This window comes from Chiloscyllium punctatum, chromosome 22, assembly GCF_047496795.1.
Source record: "Chiloscyllium punctatum isolate Juve2018m chromosome 22, sChiPun1.3, whole genome shotgun sequence".
NCBI classification, from domain to species: Eukaryota; Metazoa; Chordata; class Chondrichthyes; order Orectolobiformes; family Hemiscylliidae; genus Chiloscyllium; species Chiloscyllium punctatum.
In genome coordinates, this window is record NC_092760.1 from 19,221,863 (window position 1) to 19,247,055 (window position 25,193).

At 48.5% G+C, this 25,193-nt stretch overlaps 1 protein-coding gene across 1 annotated transcript in view; it reads left to right on the forward strand.

Moving 5' to 3' along the window:
• The window catches only part of nup160 (nucleoporin 160), a 427,529-nt gene extending 405,665 nt beyond the window's left edge, over positions 1–21,864 (forward strand). The window contains exons 19-32 of the mRNA XM_072592866.1: positions 2,332–2,402; positions 2,973–3,132; positions 4,818–4,887; positions 6,152–6,250; positions 6,981–7,100; positions 10,263–10,358; positions 10,824–10,918; positions 15,281–15,377; positions 15,474–15,579; positions 17,937–18,097; positions 18,778–18,838; positions 19,445–19,555; positions 20,637–20,760; positions 21,597–21,864. Coding sequence (XP_072448967.1) covers positions 2,332–2,402; positions 2,973–3,132; positions 4,818–4,887; positions 6,152–6,250; positions 6,981–7,100; positions 10,263–10,358; positions 10,824–10,918; positions 15,281–15,377; positions 15,474–15,579; positions 17,937–18,097; positions 18,778–18,838; positions 19,445–19,555; positions 20,637–20,760; positions 21,597–21,864 — 1,639 coding nt within the window. The remainder of the gene's footprint in view (positions 1–2,331; positions 2,403–2,972; positions 3,133–4,817; positions 4,888–6,151; positions 6,251–6,980; positions 7,101–10,262; positions 10,359–10,823; positions 10,919–15,280; positions 15,378–15,473; positions 15,580–17,936; positions 18,098–18,777; positions 18,839–19,444; positions 19,556–20,636; positions 20,761–21,596) is intronic.
• Positions 21,865–25,193: the final 3,329 nt, after the last annotated feature.

The window sequence follows — 25,193 nt, forward strand, 5'->3', positions numbered from 1 at the left end:
AAGACCTCCAAGCCCTCCATTCCTTCGTCTCCTCTTCCTCCCAACCAGTACCCTTCCACTGACACACTCATTCGACTGGTGGAACAGGTCCTCACCCTCAACAAATTCTCCTTCGAATCCACCCATTTCCTTCAGACCAAAGGGGTAGCCATGGGCACTCGCGTGGACCCCAGCTGTGCCTGCCTCTTTGTTGGATACATGGAACAGTCCCTCTTCCATAGTTACACTGGCACCATCCCCCACATTTTCTTCCACTGCTTTGATAACTATTGGCTCCATCTCGTGCTCCCATGAGGAGGTTGAACAGTTCATCAACTTCACTAACACCTTCCACCCTGATCTGAAGTTCACCTGGACCATCTTGGATACTTCCCTCCCCTTCCAAGACCTCGCCATCTCCATCTCCATCTTCGATGACCAACTCAACACAGACATCTACTGCAAACCCACCGACTCCCACAGCTACCTAGTCTACACCTCGTCCCAACCCCCCTCCTGTAGAAACGTGATCCCTCACTCCCAATTCCTCCAACTCCGCAGTAAATGCTCCAGGACATTCCAAATGGCCTCGTGTTTCAAGGACTGCAATTTCCCCTCCCATGTGATCAACAATGCCCTCCAGTGAATCTCCTCCACTTCCCACACCTCCTTCCTTGAACCACACCCCTCCAACCCCAGCAAGGGTTAGACCCACCCCACCCAGTCCTCACCTTCCACCCCACTAATCTCTGGATACAGTGCATTACAGTGCCACCTACAGTCAGACCCCACCATCAGAGATATATTTCCCGCCCTACCCCAATTGCGTTCTGCAAAGACCATTCCCTCTGCGACTCCCTTGTTAGGTTTGTGGTTCCCCATCCTCTACTCCCGGCACCTTCCCTTGATGCCACAAAAGTGTAAACCCTGCACCCACCGCCCTCTTTCCCCCCCCCCTCCCCCTCTCAATCCAAGGCCCCAAAGGATCTTTTCACATCTGGCAGAGACTTCCCTGCACATCCCCAAACATCTCATCTACTGTGTCCGTAGCTCTCGATGTGGTCTCCTTTACACTGGGGAGACAGGATGCCAACTCGCAAGACATTTCAGGGAATATCTCTGGAATGCACGCACTAAACATTCCCACTGTCCTGTGGCTGAATAGTTCAACTCCCCTTCCCACTCCACCAAGGACAGGCAAGTCCTGGGCTGTCTCCACTGCCAAAGCCAAGCCACCCAACAACTGGAGAAAGAACGCCTCATCTTCCACCTTGGAACTCTTCAACCACACAGCACCATTGTCGACTTCACCCGTCTGCTCCACCCTCCTCTCTGACTTGTCATTATCACACCCACACTTGCACATAGCTACTGTCCCCCACCGTCCTATTTATCTCTCAGCCTGCAGCACACACCCCCCCCCCCCCCCCCCCCCCCCCCCCGACATTCCTGATGAAGGGCCCATGCCTGAAACGTCAAATCTCCTGCTGTGCTTCCCAGCGCCACAGTTTTCGACTCTCGTTCAGCTTTCGCTCAATGGTAACCCCCTAGATGTTGATTGGAGGTAGTGGGGGAGGTCAGTGGTGACACCGTTGAATGTCAAGGGGCTGTCAAACTAAGAATGTCAAGCATTGTCTGGTAAGCCCCACAGCATGCTAACTAAGGGGTATTCTTCAGAATAAACAGAACCTGACTTGCCTCATCTTCCGTCTCAGAACACTTCAACCCCAGGGCATCAATGTGGACTTCAACAGTTACCTCATTTCCCCTTCCCCCACCTCACCCTAGTTCTAAACATCCAGCTCAGTAACTGTCCCTATAACTTGTCCGGACTTGTCCGACCTGCCTATCTCCTTTTCCACCTATCCACTCCACCCTCTCCTCCTTGACCTATCACCTTCATCCCCTCCCCCACTCACCCATTGTACTCTATGCTACTTTCTCCCCACCCCCACCCTCCTCTAGCTTATCTCTCCACACTTCAGGCTCACTGCCTTTATTCCTGATGAAGGGCTTTTGCCCGAAACGTCGATTTCGAAGCTCCTCGGATGCTGCCTGAACTGCTGTGCTCTTCCAGCACCACTAATCCAGAACCTGGTATCCAGCATCTGCAGTCATTGTTTTTACCTCGTTGCTTTCCCCATGTCCAGTGATAGAGGGCAGCACCTGCAAAAGGCTGGGAATAGAACAAGCATGATCCTGTTGTCAGGATGGCCCAGAACACCAGTCACAATGTCTCATTGACAGGAGTTGGTGGGAATGTACACACACCGTGGGTGCAAAGGTATTAAATTGGTGAAATGTTCTAGCATTTGCCTAAGGAAACTGACAGACCCCCTCGTGTGATTTCAGGGAATCAAATCTGCGGCAGTTGTCTGTGTTGGAGTTGACTGACTCTCATGATGTAACATCCCAGCGGCCAGGTGGGTAAATGTGGGAAACCTCTGCCCCGTGGTGTAGGCTCAGTGAGCAGTATAGAGTGGTGTCAGTGGAAAGAATCTGTAACATTTCTGAGCAAGTATCTGACCAGAAAGCTAATATTGAGAGAAACAGTGGAGTTATTGAGAGCACTGCTCATACCAAGAGGAGTGGGTTGGCATGTGAGGGCCAGGGCTTGGGGTGGGTGAGCTAACATACTGCACCAAATATTTCACAGGCTGAACACACTCCCAGTGTCTGATGTTTCAGCTTTGTATTTAATCTGCCTTTCTTCAGTTAGTGTGAAAAGACAGGTCTAGTCTACAGGTTAATGGACAGCTGTTACTATTGAGTTTTAAGCGTTGGTGCACAGTGTGTGACCATGAGGATTTCCCTAGGGAATTTAGATGCAAGTGGGTTCCTGGTTCGGGTCACTGTGGTTTCCTGTTTGTTTTTCTGTTTTCAGCGGCGTGATCAATGTTAGTTTTGGGGAAGCTGGTTGGCCTTCTATTGCCTTGTTCTCTAACCCTGGTTAATGTCATGTTGATTACTCACCCTCTCTCCTTGTTTTCCAGTCACTGGGCCCAGCACAGTGGTGGAGTTGTTCTATCGGACTGTGGCCAGGAAGCACATTCTCTCCCGGCTGCTGGCCCAGGCAAACAGCCCTTTAAACCAACCACTGATCAACTATCCGCAGGTTGGGATTGCTCTCGCCAGCCACCTCCTACAGTACCTGTATCCTTTAACACAATGCAGCAATGTAACGGTCTCCAACAAATTGTGTTCCGTATCAGTGATGTATATGAGAATGTGACTGGCTACCTTTTGAAGAGGAGCTCAGAGCTAATAGTATGAGGACTGACTGGAAGAGATTTTGCAATCTTGGAGAGAAATGCAGACGGATGGAGACGTTCGAGAAGAGTGTTTCAAAGAGCAAGACTGAGATCAAAGGCTCTCATGTTAATGACGAAGCCAGGCCAGAACAGGCAGCAAGGAGTAATTGGAGTCTATAAAGGGATTCGTAAATAAGAAATGGGAAATATGATTCCTCCCCCCCCCTCCCCCCAGCTAATGGATGAGGGACCATGGAGTTCTGTGAAGACAGAGTCCTTGAGCCAATGGGAGTTGTGTTGAGAAACTGGAATTGTGAACCTTGATGTACAGACAGGACAAACCGGCAGTGAGACAAACAAGGGATTGCATTTGAGAGAATTCCCGATCAGTCAGGATAACTAGGTAGATGGGGAGGATTGGAGGACTGGCATACCCAGCCTGTGACAGGCGTGGATCAAGCTGGTCTTGGCCTTGCTGATTAACAGAAAGCCTGTTTCAGCCGAGACTGCCTTCTATTCCTACAGGTAATAGAGGAGCTGCCTGTGGAATTTGTGGAAGTTGGTCCAGTGCTGATTGAATGCCTCAGTGCCATGAACAATGAGGAAATGGCCAGGAGCTGACACTGTCAGTAACACAAAGGGCCTGTTGTCCTTGGACTAGAGCAGAGATTTAACAGAGCTGTTCAAAATCAAGTTGGGTGTGGACCAAGTGGATAGAGAGAAATTGTTCCCCATCTGGGAGAGATGAGAGTGAGAAGGTGTGAAGTTAAAGGAGCAACAGTGATATGAGGATAAATGTGTTCACACACACCATCTGACACTTCTGATCACCTGCAGAGACTTACTGTTCACTCTGTCGACTCTCCACTCTCACCATTTGTGTGACCTTCTGATCTTTCTAACTATAAATTCTGTGCCTGTGCGTGTGTCTTCTCCACCCGACGAAGGAGCAGTGCTGTGAAAGCTTGTGATTTCACACAAACCTGTTGGACTAGAACCTGGTGTCATGTGACTTCTGACCTTGTCCACCCCAGTCCAACAGCAGTACCTCCACATCATGTTCTCACACAGTGAGTAGTTATGGTCTGAAATGCAGTGTTTGAGAGGGTGATGGAGGCAGGTTCAGTTAAAATATCCAAAATGGAATCAGACCAAGATTTCAAGAGGAGCAGTGTTATGTGTGAGGGCAGGGGAAGGGCCCGAAATGAAATGCTCGTTCAGGGGCAGGTATGTAGTGCTCTGTGAGTAAATACACTGCAGGCATCAGTTCCTTCCTTTCCTGTGCTGGTTGTTTCTGGCCATGTACCTGTTAAAGCAGAGTTTCTCCCTCCTGTGGATTATTTGTTCTCTCAGTGTCCTGGCTTGGATGTACCGAGGGCACTGTTGTGTGGCTCTTTGTGGTTTTCTGTCCTTGTGCCTGTGCAGCCACTGATGAGATGTCTTCACAAAGTGAAGCCCTCCAGTACTCTGTGGGAATGCAGGAAGCTGGCTGCAAGTTCCCTATTTTGGCTGCTGGGTGTGGGCTGTATAATTTATACTGTCTCCCAGTGAGCTATGATAACCCCACACTTCCTTAACAGCAATCAGATGGGCGAATAACAGTAGCTTTCTGTTTGCGGAGTTTCTCATGGGACACTGCCAGTACGTGCAGCTCCAGGTCAGTAGTGCGGACTGTTTTCACTCTATTCCCAAGTTCTCCACCGCCACTCAATTGCCTACTTTCCCTGACATCCAAGTTTGTATCTATGAATCCAGTGTTGATCAAGCTGTGATAAAGCTCAGCTTTTCCTGCCTCTTTGTGCTTGTAGCCTTTGAACTGGTTGAGCAACCATCCTCCTCACCTCACTCATTCTCATCATAGCCAGAGTACCTCCTTTCAGTAGATTCTCTCCCTCCCTCTATCCCTCTGATATCCCCGTGTCCCAGACCCCTCCTGTTTCTGTGCTGCTGTTTAGTGAAAGCACCATGTTAATTTTCATGTGTACCCTGGTAATACCCACTCATCTCCACCACTCTCCTGTTCCCCATGGTTACTGAATTATCAGATTGCTTATCCCACATCAGACACTGGTGGGGCTGAAATTGCCTCCGCTTAAACAAAGGGCAGACTGAAATCACTGTGCAGGTCCAGCTCACAATTGTACCAACTGGTCGGCCTGGAAACTGCCTGATGTGAAACCAGTCTGGTCACCACTTCAGTCACAGTCTGCGACCTGCACAGGAGTTCCTGAGTAGGTAACCACACTGTCACCAAGACCAGCTCCTTCCACCTCCCAAACTTCCCCCCTCCACATCTTTAACATATTATACCTTTACAGAGAGCTCTTCTTCGAGTTTGGTTCCAGCTGCATCATGTGTGAAGAGCTGATGGCAATCTGCCTAACAAGACAATTACAAAGCAGTTTCTTCTGCACTGCAACAAGCTGATAGCAGGGAATCGCTGTGTCATCAACTACCAGTGGTGTACATTTGTAGGCTAGGGGACAGGAAGGCAAGGAGTGTCACCCTTCACAATACTGTTTCAAGACAGTCCCCATTGATTAGGGATCACTGCACCAGGACAGTCCCTGTCCATTCAGGATCACTGCAGGAAAACAGACCCTCCTGATTAGGGAACACTGCACCGGGACAGCACAACTCAATTCAGGATCACTGGGCTGGGATTGATTCAGGATCTCTGCAGCGGGGCAGTCCGGGTCAATTTGGGGTCTCTGCGCTGGTACAATCACCGCACAGTTAGTGTGGAGTCCGTTCAGTGCAGAACTTTGGAGGTTTTGGGTCTGGAATTTCCAACGGGTGCCCCTTCACCAATCCTCATTGCTGAGTCTGAGAAGCTCACCTCCAGGATCAGGCTGTGTGTGTGTGTGTGTGAAATGAAATGCTTTGTGATTGCTGATGTGAACATGCTGTTGTTTGGACAGGAATACGTGAGGTTGCTGCAGCCTTGGTGTGAGGTTAATGTTGGCTCGCGAAGATTTGTGCTGGGCCAGTGTTACCTCGTTACAGGAGAAGGACACAAGGTGAGAATACTGTCTGGTTAGTGCCGCAGAACATTCAGCTTCTCCCCTTCTTACTTTCAGCACCATCAGCAACCACATTGTCACATAAAGCCAAATCATCATCAGAGAATCCCAACAGTGTGGAGGCAGGCCATTCAGCCCAGCTGGTCCATACTGACTCTGAGGAGCATCCCACCCATACCCATCCCCCTACTCTGTATTTCCCATGGCAAACCCATTTAGCCTGCACATCCCTGAAGATTATGGGCAATTTAGCATAGACAATCCACTGAATCTGCACAGCTTTGGACTGTGGGAGGAAACCAGAGCACCCGAAGAAAACCCATACAGACACGGGGAGATTGTGCAAACTCCACACAGACAGTCATCCCAAGCTAGAATCGAACCTGGATCCCTGGCTCTGTCGGCAGCAGTGCTAACCACTGAGCCACTCTTGTTGAAATTAACATTTCACGTTTGTCGATTGTTTTTTAAAAACCAAGTCTGATTCACTGGGATTCCTGGCACTACACCAGCGATGATCTGGAGATAAGGGTGGGTGGGTCGAATGTGTGCCAAGTGGGGCATGGTGCAGTGGATGGATGTACTCCCTGCAGCGGGGTTTAAAATACAGGCTCCTCAGTCAGAGGGTGAGGGGGGCTGCCAGTTGTGGATTGCTGCTTCGTTCCTCCTGCAGTCCCAAACCATTCCTGGTTATGTGATGTGTCCTTGTCTTTGTCTGCTCCACCAGGCTCTCGAGTGTTTCTGCGATGCTGCTGCAGCGGTGGACAGAGAGGAATTCCTGGACAGATTGATCCAAGTGGAGGATGAGGAAGCTGCCTCCAATCCCCGGGTGCAGTACTACAATAAGGTGCAGACTGTGCAGTAGTTGTGGTCCTGTAGTAAGCCCACGTCAATCATGCTGCTCTTTCTCAGAGCTGAGTGTCAGCACCCTCCAACTTTCAGGTCAGGGGGTGAGTGAGCCCTTATTGGAAGGGTTCTCCGAAAAATCTTGAGCAATCCTTACTTCCTATTGGTGTTGTTCACAGCACACAGACGCACACAGACACAATGAATAGACGCCTTTGAGCTGCTTTTTGTGTGCAGACAGCTGTAATCAGACGAGGTAGAGTTTTTGTGAATAAAGTGAGGCTATCTGTTCCAGTTGCTGTTACTTTATCAAGTCATAGAGAGGCGTAGAGTCAGACAACGTGGATACAGACCCTTTGGTCCAACTAGTCTGCTGACCATGTTCCCAAACTAAACTACTCCACCTACCCACTCCTGGCCCACATCCCTCCAAACCTTTCCTATTCATGTCCTTAACTAAATGACTTTGACATGTTGTCACTGTACCTGTATCCACCACTTCCTCTGGCAGTTCATTTCACACACGATGCACTCTGTTTAAAAAAAAAGACATGTTGTCTCACTCCCCTCCCCTTAACAATTTGACCCTTGTCTTGAAATCCCCCACTTTAGGGAAAAGACCTTGACTGTTCACCTTATCTACACCCCTCATGGTTTCATCAACCTCTATAATGTCACAGTCTTAACCTGCTATGCACCATTGAAAACAAATCCCAGCCTATCCGACCTGTATTTATAACTCCATTCCTGGCAGTGTCCTGTCAATATTTTCTGAACCCTCTCCAATTTAATAAAAATATCCCTATAACAGGGCAACCAGAACTGTACAGAGTACTGCAAACAGGCCTCCCCAACCTCCACATGACGTCCCAACTCCTATACTCAAGGCCTGAGCCATGAAGGCTCCCATGTTCGATGCCGCCTTAACTATCCTGTCTACCTATGATCAAGTTTCAAAGAATTATGCACCTGAACCCCGAGGGGGTCTCTGTTCTACCACACTACCCAGGGCCCTACCATTCATTGTGTAAGTCCCACCCTGGTTTGCCTTACCAAAATGCAACACCTCACATTTATCCAAATTAAACTCCATCTGTCACCCCTCAGCCCATTGACCTAATTGATCAAGATCTCTTTGTAATCTTAAATAACTTTCTTCACTGTCCACGATACTGCCAATTTTGTTTGCATCTGCCTTCTATATTCTCATCTAAATCATTTATCTAAATGACAAACCAAAGTGGATGTGGTAGTGATCCATGTACAGCACCGCTGGTCACAGGCCTCCAGTCTTCATCACCAGCCTCTGTCTGCTACCATCAAGCCAATTCTGTCTCCATTGGTAAGCTCACCTTGAATGTCCTGTGATTGAACTTCCCTAGTTAGTCTACCATGTGGAGCTTGTCAAAAACACTTAACTAAGGCCCAAGTCAACAACATCTACTGCTCTGCCCTCATCATTCTCCTTGGTTACTTCCTCAAAAAAACCTCAATCAAGTTAGTGAGACATGATTTCCCTTGCACAAAGCCACACTGACTATCCCTAATCCTTTCTAGCCTGTTCAAATTTCCACCGAGTCCACACCGTACCAGCCTTTCACTGTTTCTGTCTCACTGATTATCGAGTGTACAAACCCAGCTTTCCGGGAATATTGGTCAGAGTTCCGATTGTGTGTAAAATAATTGTAAACATGAAATGATCATCACCTCCTGCCAGGTATGACTGGCTGGTCTTTCAGATACAGGGCTAGCCTGCCAGGTATGACTGGCTGGTCTTTCAGATACAGGGCTAGCCTGCCAGGACTTGGCTTGTTTCAGTTTGGGGAAACTCATTCATTTTTGAATTAAAATCTTAACACTTTTCTGAGTTCCCCACAAAAAAGTAACAGTTAGAACATATTCTGTCTTTCCAGATGTTTAGGATGGGAGGGTTTAAATGTAATGACCATTTATTTTTGACACTTCAAGCTGGGGTGATGTTACACTCCTTGCCACCTTTATTGTGCCTTTTAGCTGAATGCAGCAAAATTCAGTGAGAATTTCAGGAGCAAGTCTGATTTGTGCAATTTATCTGCTGGGTTAAAACCGAATGGGCTGAAAACACTGCTCCGACCTTGATAACCAGTCACGCCCTCCGGTTGAAGTAGCGTCATGTTGATTTCTCACTCATTATGTTTTTTCAAGAATCAACAATGGAGCATTTAAATATTGAAGTCCAGTAAGAGTCACCTTATCCCAGTGTCAAATTGTATATTAAATGTTAGTTCGTCATTTAAAATAGGGTTGCTGGCAGCTCATGGGTGAAATTGCAGGCAAAATGTTTGCTTTCTTTTAGAAGCATCACCTTTGACAGTTATTAGTTTAACTACGGAGTTACCACTGGTAAATACATCACTGATATTTTCCAATGAAATGAAAGGTATTTGCATTCCAATGTTTTGACTGCTGGTGTAGGTACGTGAATGTTTGGGGGACGCTGGTCTGCGTGGACCAGTTGGACCATGGTGTCTGTTTCTGTGCTGTTTAACTCGGTAAATCACTGGCTCATTACAAATTTTTGTGTTCAGTGATACTCAAATTAGTTGGAATAGAAATTTGAACAACAAATTGACTTCTCAAAGCACGTGCTTTCTTCCCCAGTAGTACATTGTGTCAAATTCAGGAAATGAGTTCCTCGTGCCTGCATATCGGTCTGACCCATACTCATGGTTTTACCTCCCAACTTCACACAGAGTCTAGTTTTACTGCTCCACAGCCCCACCACACTGAAGAGGGTAACATTGCAGTGTGGTGGGTTTCTATTCTTCGTGTGGTTGGAGGAACCTTTGAGTGGAAATAGAAAAACACATTCATGTCTGCCTTTTAAACCAAGGCCTGGTTTACACTGGGGCTCTGAAGACACTACCTGGCCTCCATATACCGCTTGCAATGGCAGACGAGAGCCAAGCACATTGTTACAATGGTTAGTGTGCGGGAAGCATTTCCCAATGGTAATTACATGGGCGCACTTTTTATCGACATTACACACTTTAACACATTGTGTTCACTGCCATGACAGAGTTGCAGGTTTGAACCTGAATTCCTATTTGTCTCTGTCAGCCCTCTGGCCATTGCTAACATCAGCTGGGTACTGAGCTCACTGTCATGTGCTGCTTGTTTCTAGGTTCTCCGTTTACTGGAAGACATGGCATTGCCAGCACTGGTACTGCAGTTGGCAGCAATCGCGGTGACCGAGGCAAGGGATGACTGGAAGATTTTGGTATGTAGTGTTTTCAGTTTTTATTTGGCCCCAATTTGCACGCAATCTTGGCCCAAACATAAACAAAAGACTTGAACCCTTGTGACAATTAGGAGTGGGCAGCAAAAGCTAGTGATGCTCTCATCCCATGACCAGATCTTAAATGTAGGTTTCCACCTTTTGTTTGGACCAGTGATGGGAGTTAAAGGTTCAGATAACCACAGAGGAGTTCCATGGTGAATGGACACACTCTGGGGCTCTGTGCAAGGGAGAAATGAAGGGTGTCTGGGTGAGGGATAGAGACAGGAAGGGGCTGGCTGCCCATGGTGAAGGTGATCATCTTTCTCTCTTGGGGAAGCATGGCCCCACATGATTGGCACCTCCAGGGTGATGTGCCTGGACCACAGGGGACGATTGAATCTTGTAATAGTGATGATCTCCTGAATGAGGCAGTGCCCGCCCATCTTTCTCACTCTGCTTTTCCAGGCTGCGCTGTGGACAAAGATTTTCAAGCACCACTTGGACCTTGGCCACAACCATCAGGCTTACGAGTCCCTAACCCAGAACCCAGACAGCAGCAGGTGAGCAAACGGGAGTGTGAGCTGTTGGCACTGAGATGCCCCCAGTGAAGTGATGAGCTGGCACACGATGGTGTCATGTTGAGTTCAGTGTTGGGAGCATTGTTTGAGGAGTCATTAAGAACCATGGAGCTGAGATCACTTTGGCCCAGCTCCAGTACAGCTGTGTTGTACTGGGTGGTGCCCTGTGCTCAGACACGTGGCCAGAGTGTTCCACAGTGTTCCACAAGTGATGAATGTGGCAGCTGTAGATTCAACCTCATCCCCCCCACCCCAGGTGGTGGGGGGGATGCTGAATACTGCAAATAGGGTGAGAGAGTGTAACTTGTATCTCTGCTGACCAGTTGATTTACAGTGGGACTTTGTCCCTGTATTCCCATGGCGAGTGCAAATAAGCAATGAGCCTGTCCTGTTGATAACACCGGTCTAAGAGTGAGCCTGGTTTGCTGGAGGTTTGTACAGACTGTATCAGCTGATAGGGTGTGAGAGAGGAGCAGACTTCTGAGGCAACGCACAGCGTGAAACATTCAGGAAGTGTCAGCGTTGGTTATATCTGATCAAGAATGGCACTACTCACTTGCATGGATCTTCAACGATGTGGCGGTTATGTGCATTTTAATTTAGAGTTGAGTATTTTCGAGAGTTTGAGCCACCGGGTACTTGCCCCAAAAGTTCCTGGGCAGTTTTCACCCAATCAAGTGTCGGGATTTGACATGACCCTGACCCTAACCTCCATCAACCGTCTCCCCATTGGAACCTCTGGGCTAATGCAGCTCTGAACTGCACAAGTGTACACATACAGACACATACAGGCACTGACCACTGTGTGTGTGTGTTCCACCACATGCTGTACCACCTCTCACTGACAGATACAGACTGCAGTGCTGTTGGTGTCACGAGAGATGGTTTGTAGCTATACATGTGACTGGAATGATATGGAGGTATGGGCTGGACAAAATCAAACGTCACACAAGACTGGGTTATAGTCCAACCAGTTTATTTGAAATGGTTGTGGTTGTGGTCCTCAAGGCCACTGACACTTCCTGGCTGTCTAAATAAGCATCCTGATTTCATTTCCTGCTCCCAACCTTTCCCCGTGGCCTCGCTAATTATTCTGGTTTGATTATCTAATGGTCTCTTCAGTGCCTTGATTGAACTTACCTCCACCACTCATCTGAGCCAGTCACAGCATGAGAGTTTTCTTTACCTCTTTTGCAAATGACTGTAACACTGTGCCCTCCCAATCCTTTGAGTTGAAACAGTGTCTCCCGATCTACTCTGACCACACCCCTCATTGGTTTTGAGAACTTCTATCAGATTTCTTGTCCAAGGTAAACAGCTCTTGTGTCAGTCTGATATTTGTTCTTCATAACTGCAGAATCACAGAATTGTTGTGGCAGAAGGAGACTATTCAGCCATTGTGCCTACACTAGCTGGTTAAATGAACACCATTACCCAGTGCCTGTCTTTACCCCATACGCATGCACTTTTTTTTATCTCAATAAGTACCCAATACCCTCTTGAAAGCCTCATTTGAACCTCCCTTCTCCACTTCTCCAGGCATCATATTCCATACACTAACCACTCACTGTGGAATAAACTTTTTCCCTTATGTTATCCTTGCTTCTTTTGGACATCGGATTAAATTATACCCCCTCATACATTGTTTTTTTCAAAGGGAAGCAGTTTCTTCCTGTCAACGTTATCTGCCACACCTCAAATCTTGTCTTAGCTGCCTTCTTTCTGAAGAGAACAGTCCCAATTTCTTCAGTCTGTCCTTGCAATGGAAATTTCTCATTCCTGGAATCACTTTGTAAATCACTGACACTGTCTCCAGTGCGTGCACATCCTTCCTGTCATGTGATGGCCAGACTGTGTACACTGCTCCGGCTGAGATCGAACTAGTGCCCTCTACATGTTCCCCATCACCTCCTCGCTCCGGGACACACTATTAGGAAAGCTGGGAACACTGGACGCTTTGCTTACTGCTCTCTTCACCTGTTCCAGCACCTTCAATGATCTGTGCGTGTATACACCCAGCTCCCTCTGCTCCTTCACCTCCCTGTGTGTGTATACACCCAGCTCCCTCTGCTCCTTCACCTCCCTGTGCGTGTATACACCCAGCTCCCTCTGCTCCTTCACCTCCCTGTGCGTGTATACACCCAGCTCCCTCTGCTCCTTCACCTCCCTGTGTGTGTATACACCCAGCTCCCTCTGCTCCTTCACCTCCCTGTGCGTGTATACACCCAGCTCCCTCTGCTCCTTCACCTCCCTGTGTGTGTATACACCCAGCTCCCTCTGCTCCTTCACCTCCCTGTGTGTGTATACACCCAGCTCCCTCTGCTCCTCCACCTCCCTGTGTGTATACACCCAGCTCCCTCTGCTCCTCCACCTCCCTGTGTGTGTATACACCCAGCTCCCTCTGCTCCTTCACCTCCCTGTGTGTGTATACACCCAGCTCCCTCTGCTCCTTCACCTCCCTGTGTGTGTATACACCCAGCTCCCTCTGCTCCTTCACCTCCCTGTGTGTCTATACACCCAGCTCCCTCTGCTCCTCCACCTCCCTGTGTGTGTATACACCCAGCTCCCTCTGCTCCTTCACCTCCCTGTGTGTGTATACACCCAGCTCCCTCTGCTCCTTCACCTCCCTGTGTGTATACACCCAGCTCCCTCTGCTCCTCCACCTCCCTGTGCGTGTATACACCCAGCTCCCTCTGCTCCTTCACCTCCCTGTGTGTGTATACACCCAGCTCCCTCTGCTCCTTCACCTCCCTGTGCGTGTATACACCCAGCTCCCTCTGCTCCTTCACCTCCCTGTGTGTGTATACACCCAGCTCCCTCTGCTCCTTCACCTCCCTGTGTGTGTATACACCCAGCTCCCTCTGCTCCTTCACCTCCCTGTGTGTGTATACACCCAGCTCCCTCTGCTCCTTCACCTCCCTGTGTGTGTATACACCCAGCTCCCTCTGCTCCTCCACCTCCCTGTGTGTGTATACACCCAGCTCCCTCTGCTCCTTCACCTCCCTGTGTGTGTATACACCCAGCTCCCTCTGCTCCTTCACCTCCCTGTGCGTGTATACACCCAGCTCCCTCTGCTCCTTCACCTCCCTGTGTGTGTATACACCCAGCTCCCTCTGCTCCTTCACCTCCCTGTGTGTGTATACACCCAGCTCCCTCTGCTCCTTCACCTCCCTGTGTGTGTATACACCCAGCTCCCTCTACTCCTCCACCTCCCTGTGTGTGTATACACCCAGCTCCCTCTGCTCCTTCACCTCCCTGTGTGTGTATACACCCAGCTCCCTCTGCTCCTTCACCTCCCTGTGTGTGTATACACCCAGCTCCCTCTGCTCCTTCACCTCCCTGTGTGTGTATACACCCAGCTCCCTCTGCTCCTTCACCTCCCTGTGCGTGTATACACCCAGCTCCCTCTGCTCCTTCACCTCCCTGTGCGTGTATACACCCAGCTCCCTCTGCTCCTCCACCTCCCTGTGTGTGTATACACCCAGCTCCCTCTGCTCCTTCACCTCCCTGTGCGTGTATACACCCAGCTCCCTCTGCTCCTTCACCTCCCTGTTTGTATACACCCAGCTCCCTCTGCTCCTTCACCTCCCTGTGTATCTATACACCCAGCTCCCTCTGCTCCTTCACCTCCCTGTGTGTGTATACACCCAGCTCCCTCTGCTCCTCCACCTCCCTGTGCGTGTATACACCCAGCTCCCTCTGCTCCTTCACCTCCCTGTGTGTGTATACACCCAGCTCCCTCTGCTCCTTCACCTCCCTGTGTGTATACACCCAGCTCCCTCTGCTCCTTCACCTCCCTGTGTGTGTATACACCCAGCTCCCTCTGCTCCTTCACCTCCCTGTGTGTGTATACACCCAGCTCCCTCTACTCCTTCACCTCCCTGTGCGTGTATACACCCAGCTCCCTCTGCTCCTTCACCTCCCTATTGTCTCTGTATTCTTTCTCCCAAAGTGCCTCACTTTGCCATCCTTTGTACTGAAGCCCATCTGCCTCCTTACTGCCCACTGCACCAGCTTGTCAGTGTCCTCTTGGAGTTCCATACTGTGTTCCGTGCAGTTTATCTTCCTTCCAAGGCTCGTATCATCTGCAAACTTTGAAACTGTTCCTTGATCTGAACCAGTGCTCCATTTTCAGTAAAGCCAAGGGGGTGTAACTAGAGGAGTGAGACTTTAATGTCGGGATATTTTTCAGGCGATGACGCAGAGGAAATCATTGGGTTAGAAAGTTCAAGGTTATCTGAGATAACAGTGGGCTGTGAATGCAGGGGAGGGTGTGGCTGGGAGAGTGGACTAACTGTATTCCTCCTTGTGTTTCACATGGTTGCTGTGTACCTCTCCCTGCAGACAGCTGGACTGCCTGCGCCAGTTAGTCGTGGTTCTGTGTGAGCGCTCACAGCTTCAGGATCTGGTAGAATTCCCTTACATCAACCTTCATGATGAGGTCAGTGAGCTCTGTGATTTTTGTTGCACTTTGCTCAGACGGCTTAATCAATGAACTGGCTCCTCATGGTTTACACTGTGTGCTGTTGTGTTGCAGGTTGTTGGGATCATCGAGTCTCGTGCTCGGGCTGTGGATCTCATGACTCACAACTACTATGAGCTGTTGTATGCATTCCATGTCCAACGGCATAACTTTCGGAAAGGTAGATGTCTGAGTTAGTGCTGCCTGTTACTGATGGATAGATTCCAAGGCCACTGAAATGCCAACTGCAATGGTCCTGGTGGCGTTTTGTTTCAGCAAATTGAACGGTCCTGTGTTCAGTTCCCAGGACTGGGGGTTTATCACTAACCTGACACCAGTGCAGCTGCCAATCCACTGCTCAATCTGTAACACCAGCATGAAATAATATCAGTAATTCCCTTACACTGAGGTGTTCACTCTGACTCTGCCTGGACATATCAGTCTGTGGTTGGCACAGTCTGACATTGTTTAAATGTGCCATTTCATTTGCGGGATTAGTGTGGATTAGCCTGACCTTCACACCTTTGCTCACACTAACTTGACTTGGTCTACAGGTACCATGGGGGTCTGGGCTCCAAAACTGCACTGCCCCATACTTTACGGTTCCTGTCCTAATCCCAGCCATGCTTCCCTCATCTGACTGACTTGTCACTTCATGACGATGTCCCTCTGTGTCTCTCTCACCTCTGCTTCACTAAGCTCTCTATCCATTGGGGGGATTTTCTTTTACCAAACCATTGCCTGCAGTTTGGGTCTCGTCATTTGGAGTTCCCTTTTCAAACCTCTCTGAATCATCAAGTCCCATCTCTTTTGTAAAACTGTGGGACTTTCCATCAACATTTGTTTCAGCTCAGTGTTCATTTATCTAAATACTGCTTGGAGTGGCATGGATCTCTCTCTCTCTCTCTGTCTCTCTCTCTCTGTCTCTCTTCCTGCCCCTTCCCCCCCCCCCCCCAACTTTGTACACATTGAATGAGCTGAGTGCCTTCAGCCCAAGAGTGAGATCATCAGGTTGTGGGCAGCTGTTGACAACTAACCTGTGTCTTGTACAGGCTGGCTTTGTCTGACTGGTCTCGTAATGTACAGACATGATCTGTCTCCACCTCTTTTCATATACAGAAAGAATTCAGGGGAGATATTTTTAAAAAGGGCATTTTTTTAATACAGGGTGGTTTGTGTGTGGAATCAGTGTTGAGGAAGTGGGCACAGATACAATGTTTAAAAGACATTTGGTTGGATATATGAAGAGAAAAGGTTTGGAGGGATATGGGCCAAATGCAGGCAAGTGGGAGGGGCTTAGTTTGGGATAATGTTTGGCATGGACTGAGTGGACCAAAGGCTCTGTTTCCATGCTGGATGATTCTATGTGACTAATCACTGCCTGTTTGGATGTACAGGTGGGGTTTGTGTGACTGATCACTGAATGTTTGGATGTACAGGCGGGGTTTGTGTGACTGATCACTGAATGTTTGGATGTACAGGTGGGGTTTGTGTGACTGATCACTGAATGTTTGGATGTACAGGCGGGGTTTGTGTGACTGATCACTGAATGTTTGGATGTACAGGTGGGGTTTGTGTGACTGATCACTGAATGTTTGGATGTACAGGTGGGGTTTGTGTGACTGATCACTGACTGTTTGGATGTACAGGTGGGGTTTGTGTGACTGATCACTGAATGTTTGGATGTACAGGCGGGGTTTGTGTGACTGATCACTGAATGTTTGGATGTACAGGCGGGGTTTGTGTGACTGATCACTGACTGTTTGGATGTACAGGCGGGGTTTGTGTGACTGATCACTGAATGTTTGGATGTACAGGCGGGGTTTGTGTGACTGATCACTGAATGTTTGGATGTACAGGCGGGGTTTGTGTGACTGATCACTGACTGTTTGGATGTACAGGCGGGGTTTGTGTGACTGATCACTGACTGTTTGGATGTACAGGCGGGGTTTGTGTGACTGATCACTGAATGTTTGGATGTACAGGCGGGGTTTGTGTGACTGATCACTGACTGTTTGGATGTACAGGCGGGGTTTGTGTGACTGATCACTGACTGTTTGGATGTACAGGCGGGGTTTGTGTGACTGATCACTGACTGTTTGGATGTACAGGCGGGGTTTGTGTGACTGATCACTGAATGTTTGGATGTACAGGCGGGGTTTGTGTGACTGATCACTGACTGTTTGGATGTACAGGCGGGGTTTGTGTGACTGATCACTGAATGTTTGGATGTACAGGCGGGGTTTGTGTGACCGATCGCTGCCTGTTTGGATGTACAGGCGGGGTTTGTGTGACTGATCACTGACTGTTTGGATGTACAGGCGGGGTTTGTGTGACTGATCACTGTTTGGATGTACAGGTGGGGTTTGTGTGACTGATCACTGACTGTTTGGATGTACAGGCGGGGTTTGTGGTGCTGTGAGCTTGGCTTGGGTGTGACTGTGATGCTATTGGGGTGGGAGCAGGCAGTGGAGCTGCTGTGTCTAGCTGCTAGTACATGCCTCACCAGGTTTGGTCATGTTTCTGTCTCTTGTCCAGCTGGAACGGTGATGTTTGAATACGGAATGCGTCTGGGGCGAGAGGTCCGCTCTTTGGATGGACTCCGAAAGCAAGTCAACTGTTACCTCGTCGGGATAAACTGCCTGCGCCAAATCCGGTCCGAGTACGCCTGGATAGTGCGGCCTGTGTGTGGAGCGACGGTACGCTAGCGCGTTACATTGGGCTACTCGGGACCTGTTGATCAAGTCTCATTATCCACTGTGTTTACAAACTGCAGGCAGCAGCCAAGTGTTGGGGAGGCCAGAGCGTCAATCTGTGTGGGACCATCAGTCCCCAGAAACCCAGCCCATTGATCTGGCTATTCTTGGATTTGGGGAAAGTGGGCACCATTTCTCAATTTACGCATGGGACAAAACTCCGAAATGTAAGAAAAGGTTTGAGAGGACAGACTGGTGAAGTGGGCAGTCGGGAAATATCTGATCTAACTGGGAGTGGATATATTTTGGTGGGAAGGAAGAATAGAGACAAACAACAAAATCAAAGTTGTTTTAAAGTGGATGCAGGAACAGTGGGGATTTTCGTCCGCGTGTGTATATGCAGCAGTGAAAATAACGGTAAATTTAGAAAGTCTGCTTCTTAAAAAAACAAGCATGAGCTCTGTGTTTCTATTAATAGAGTCATGGCTTGATGTGGTAGATAGGATTCATATTTCTGAGTTGTGATGACAGCCTCCTTCACAGTGCCACTGTGGTAACCAGAGGGTTGTGTTGGGAAGAAGGGGCTTGTGCTTTAAAGCAGGACAGCTTGTCTGGAGCTGGCCAGCTGTTGGTTTCTGCACTGTGGTGTGACCTCCTATTGAGCCTTGTCTTCCTGTTAACAGTACGAACGTCCTGGGGCATCCCCGAAGAGGAGTTATGATGGGGAGCTCACAGCCCCACAGGGTAAGTCACATTGCTTTGTTTCTTCAATCGTTTCAGCAGGTGGTGACTCAAAGCTGCTCAAACCTGACAGAACATGGAAAATGTACATTGTGGTGCTGTCACCTTGACCCTGAGGTGACTAGTGGCAGCTCCTGTTCCCTTGCCCTTTGATCTTTCATCATGGTACAAGGGGAGCAGGTTGCTGGGTTTATCCCCCTTTACATGAGACCTCTTAACGGGTTATTGACAGCACTGTCCCCCACCTTGGACTGTCAGAGAGCACCATCAGCCCTCAACCCCAATTTATACTTCATCTGACTTATTCACTCCAAAGTTCAGTGAGATACTGGGTGGGGCTACACCGTTTGGGTTAGAGGGAGAAATGGAGGCTCAGTTAAAACAAGTGAATCAGATGGGTGTTTCTATCTGTCTAGAATGCTCACAGGATTAAAGGGGCGGGGAGGTGATGAGGACAGTCGCGATCAGGGTGGGGAGCTGATCAATGCCATCTCTAGAGTGTTGGGAATAGTGACGGTGTGTAAGTGAGAGGTCGTGGGGGAAGTGATGGCTGCAGAGGGAGGAGGACTGCCTGGAGTCGCCCATGTCACTCTTTTAATGTGATTGCAGTCTGCCATCAGATTGATATAGTGGAACTGAAGGATTTGGAGAAGGAGTTTGTGCTGGCCCGTACCCGTCTACTACTCGCAAAACATGACCCATGCTCGGCAGCAATAGCAGGTAAGAAACACGAGCAAATTACTGACTAAGTGGATAATCTCCGCTCTGTGGCTTATTGGCCAATAGCTTCTGGTCATCTGTGAAGACTCTGGTTAATTGTTGAGAGTTTTCTACATTTACAAAAGTTTCAGTGGCTTGCAATTTTAATTCTTCAGGTGCTACCATCTGAGTTTGTGATAGTCTATTATTGAGGCTGTTCATGTTTAAATGTAGAATTTTTGTTGCTCTCTGGTTTCCTACTTGGATTACAGCAGCAAGCTTTGAATTTTTAAAAAGCATTATTATTTTCATAGACTTACCCGAGAGGTTTGAGCTCAGTGTCTCAGGCCATCTCTTACAAACATTACATCTAGATGAGGGAAGATTACAAGCTGTAATGGTATGAGTCCCTTTCATAACTGGCCTGGAGCTGCTTAACTGAATTGACGATTGGAATGGAGATCTGTTAAAAGCTGAGGATTCTCAGTCAGCTGTAAGGTTTTATTTAGTTTGGGTGACTACGCAACTAACCACCACCTTGCACTTTTGGGGAGAAACACACAAAATACTGCACATTTTTCAGGAAGTGTTCCACCGACAGATCGAAAATGGAATCTAGGACTGTCCTGGTTTATAGTCCATCACAAACTCACCAACTACAGTGAGGGCTTGAAAAGATGAGTTGTGTGGATTTGTATCTCAGTAACTAAGCCCGTATTTGTTAGCTTGCCTTTCTTCCTCTATGCAGCTGCGTGACTTGATAAACCCCTCCTGATTCTGTGAACAAACGACATTGAGTGTCGTTGGACCAACCTGGGTAAAGGTGACAGGTTTCCTCCCAAAAGCACAGCTCTAACCTAGTGGGATTTTCATATTTGCACTGTTTGTAAATTCAGAATTCAAATCCTGAAACAAGAGTGGGATTTAAAGTTGCCTTCCCTAGGTTATTAGCTCAGCTATGTCATCACTAGGCTGCAGAGCCCACACAGTGCGGAGTGAGTAAATCTGTAGTAGTCAGTGATGTAATCTTATTTGATTGTTGAAAATGAAGCTGTATATTGTGAATTGCTTGTATGGTATTTAACTCTGTCTTCCACTGCAGGCAGTGCCTCTGCTGAGGAGATGGTTGCCTTACTTGTTCAAGTGGGACTCTTTGATGCTGCTGTCTCCTTGTGTCAGACCTTCAGACTCTCACTGAACCCCATCTTTGAAGGGCTGTCCTTCAAGTGAGTATGAGATGGCCAGTAAGTGCAGTAGACAGTTGAATTCATCCTGTTGCCTGTGTATGATCTGTATCAGGGAAGCTCCATGCCTGGGACTGACCTGGGTGAAGGGTCCCTGGTACACTCTGGTAGACCTGTTGTGTTAGTTTGTCCTGCAGGTAAGCGGTGGATGCTAATAAACTCTGGAGTTGTTGTGTTCTGTCTTAAACTTCCTGCAGAATGATTCTCTCCTGATTGGAGAGCTGGGAATGGAGAGTTTAGAAGTGGGGACATCCCATTAGAGTTACAGGACCTCCTCCAAGAACAACCTTTCTTGAATTGTCAAGTGCAAAGGTCCATCAGTACACAGTATGGTGGGAGGGGCTGGGGTCTGCAGTGAGAGTGACTCAGTACAGAGCATGGGGGAGGCAATGAGGGTGTCGCAGTGTGGGGGCGGGGGCAGGACGTGAGGATGAAGTTGGAGGGACATGACGAGGGTTCGCTGGGTGGGGGGGGTGGAGGGGAGAGAGGTGGGGGTGTCTCGGGGTGGAGGCAGTGAGAGTATCTCTGCAGAGGGGTGCTAGGTTTCTATTTTTTCACTTGCATCTGTTTGTTGAGGCTGATTGAGACCTTCTCCACTTATTGTTTGAGCTGTTGAATAGCATTTGTGGAAGAGCTGAATTAATGTTTTGGAGATTTGAACTTGAATTCAGCAGTTTGGCCGTGAAGTCTCTGGGGATTGCTTGTCTCCCTGGGCACTGATGGCACGATTTGAACAGTGTCTTTGTCCTTGTGAATGTATGTAACCTGGCGAACGGTGCTGTTGTTTACCCACAGTCCTGTCTCCCTCTGTGTTCCAGGTGCATTAAACTGCAGCTCATCGGGGAGGCTGCACAGTCTGACGCCTGGGACTGGTTGAAAGCCAATCAAATTCCTTCGATCATCGCGACAAAAGAATCCAGGTACAACTGCTCAAAGGGCAGAGGGTTATGGTGGGTCAGGGTGTTTGGCTGCAATGGGCCAGGCTGTGGGATCAGGCAATTCCTAACTCCAAATACTATTCCGGATAACCAGAGGCACGGATGCTATTGGAACACAGCTGAAATAGTGAAATCCTACAATCCTTAGCATGGATCAGCTGTTAGCGAAACCCAGGTTTCAGCAGTACTGGGCTTCCCAGGGAGAATCGATAGTGCCACACCTCCCAGGAACCCTCACTGGTCTGGAATTTAAGCGGAGAGTTGGGCTAGTTCAGGAGTGGGCCTTAGGCATCAATTTGGTGAAGTTAATTTACTTGTTTTGGTTTTTGATGTGGAACCTCAGTGACAGGAGCAAGATGCAGTGCTGAGAAGTCAGGTTAGCACAAGGAAGGTGTTGATCGGTGAGCACGGGGCACCTCGTCCAGTCAAATACATAGCCTGTGCAAAATGGGAATTTGGTGATGTTTCCCATGTCCTGCAGCTGAGGTCAGTCAGGTATAACTGTGAGGCTGAGTGCCCATGCGATGTGGTGAGTAGCCTGTAACTGGAGTGAATGCAGGCACAGGGTGGGGAGTGACCCTAGTGAAGTGTAAGAAGCAGACAAGAAAGGCCTTCTGAAGCGTGTTCAGGCAAATTCTCATTATCAGCACAACCTGAGTAAGGCAGAGCTGCTGAGGCACGTTAAGTGGAACAAGGGGTGGCACGATGGCCCAGTGGTTAGCACCGCTGCTTCACAGCGTCAACCCAGGTTCGACTCCCACCTTGTCAACAGCAGGTGTCTGTGTGGAGTTTGCACATTCTCCCCGTGTCTGTGTGGGTTTCCCCCGGGTGTTCTGGTTTCCTCCCACAGTCTGAAGATGTGCAGGTTAGGTGAATTGGCCATGCTAAATTGCCCAAAGTGTTAGGTACATTAGTCAGAGGGAAATGGGTCTGGGTGGGTTACTCGGCGGAGGGTTGATGTGGACTTGTTGGGCCAAATGGCCTGTTTCCACACTGTAGGGAATCTTTTAAAAAAAGTCTTGTTGAGGAAGCTGTGATAGTGGTGTCATTGTTTCATCAGTGATCTGCTTTTCCAACTAAGGTTATCGTGGAGTGTGGATATTCACTACTGATTATGGTGTTCAGTATCATTCCCCACTCCTCAGCTAATTAAATGTTCCGTGCTTGCATGTGACACGGTCTGGAAAATTGTCAGGCTTATGCTAAAAGTTGCCAGTCGCATTGTGTCATGCAAGTGTCAGCAGTTCTTCACTATTTGAGAGCGTCTGCCCATGATGTATTCATTGCATTACTGTCACTGAAACTTGCACCTCCAATATTTTTGGGGTTACCATTGATCAGAAACTCAACCGGACTCTCAAACACAGTGGCTACAGGAGTAGGTCAGAGGTTAGGAATACCGGAGCGAGGAGCTCCCCTCAAACCTGTCCACCACCTACAAGGCACAAGTCGAGAGCATGATGGAATATTCCACACTTGCCTGGCTAAGTGCAGCTCCAACAACACTTAAGCAGCTTGATACCATCCAGGGCAATAAAACAGCCTGCTTGATTGGCAACACATCCACACCCTCCACCACTGATGTGTAGTAGCAGCAGTGTGTACTATCTACAAGGTGCACTACAGAAATTCACCAAGGCTCTTTACATAGCCCCATCCAACCCCACGGCCACTTCCACCCTGAAGGACAAGGGCGCAGATAGCTGGGAACACCATTCCTTCACTTGCTGGGTCAAGATCCTGGAATTCCCTCTCTAAGGGCATTGTGGGCCTACTTACAGCTCAGGAGCTGCAGTGTTTCAAAGTCATCTAGTTCATGGATGTACTCCAGAGACAATAAAAATCGAGTGAAAGCAACTAGAATGTGATTATTTGTCACAAGGGGGACAACAAGAGTAAGGAGTTCACCACCACCTTTAGGGCATTTCGAACTGGGCAGTAAATACTGTCCCAGCCAGAGACACCCATGTCCTATGTATGAAAATAAAATTACAGCCCGGACCATGAGTGAAACTACTGACCCAGCTTTTTGTGGTTTCCCAGTATTTCAGACTAAATAAGCACATTGTTGATCAGCAAGTGTGATAGTGACAGACTGCTCATAGTGTTAATACAGTGATCAAATCAGGAAGGCCATGATCTTATCGAACGATGGAGCAGGTTTGAGGGGGCGAATGGCCTGTTCTTAATTCTCACATTCTTGTCACACACTCGTTTTTTTTTTGTTCCTCTACCGTGGTGTAGCTTCTAAACAAGGCAGCTGTCTGTTTATCCCGTCTCTAGGTTAATTAGTGGTGTCTGCTTGGTTAGCTGTTGTCTCCAACACACGTCCCACAGGGTTCCACTGCACACACTCCAGCAGTTACAGAGGCTGCCAGCTTACACAGTGATTGATTTTCCTGTCTCCAGTAGCCTAACAAAGCAGGAACACAAGCTTGCAGTCTTACAGTGTGGAAACAGGCCCTTCGGCCCAACAAGTCCACACCAACCCTCCGAAGCACAACCCACCCAGACCCATTCCCCTACATGTACCCCTTCACCTAACACTACGGGCAATTTAGCATGGCCAATTCACCTGGCCTGCACATTTTTGGACTGTGGGAGGAAACTGGAGCACCCGGAGGAAACCCACGCAGACACGGGGAGAACGTGCAAACTCCACACAGTCAGTCGCCTGAGTCGGGAATTGAACCCGGGTCTCTGGCACTGTGAGGCAGCAGTGCTAACCACTGGGGCACTGTGTCACTTGACTTTAGTCTGACTTTAAACGAGAAACTGTGAGGCCCAGCCAGCAGCTAACCTGGAGGGAAATGTTTACAGTTAGTAGGCAGGAGGTGCCAGGGGTGAGCCCAGGAAATGGCGTGAGAGTCTAGAGTTTGTGTAACTATCTTTGATAAAGGGACCAAAGGTAGGTATGGCGGCTGCATTTGCTGATAACACAAAGATAGGCAGGAAAGTAAGTTGTGAACAAGATACAAGGAGATGAAAGAAAGTTGAAGTGAGTTTTGGCCAGTGTGGGAAAACGTTAAATTGTCTGATTGAGCAGGAAGAATTAAAATGTATCTATATGGTGAGAGCCTGCAGAGTTGGGAGACACAGAGAGATGTATGAATCATTGAAGTTTACTGCAAGTAATCAGAGAAGCAAATAGAATGTGATCATTTATAACAAGGGAGACAACAAAGAGTAAGGAGTTAATGTTTCAGCTGTACAGGGTTCTGATGAGCTCTCCTCCCCCCAGCCATCTGGAGTAACTCATACAGTACTGCTCACTGTTCTTAGGGAAGGAGGTCAGTGCACTGGGGCAGCTCCGAGACAGTTTCCCACACCAATGCTTGGAATGGGGAGGGTTGCCTTATGAGGAAAGGTTGGACCAACTCGAATTGTATCCACTGGAGTTTTTATTAAAGAGTGAGCTGACTTCTTGGAAACCTGAGGTGCTGAGGGATCTTGACAGGGTAGAATTGGAAAGGATGT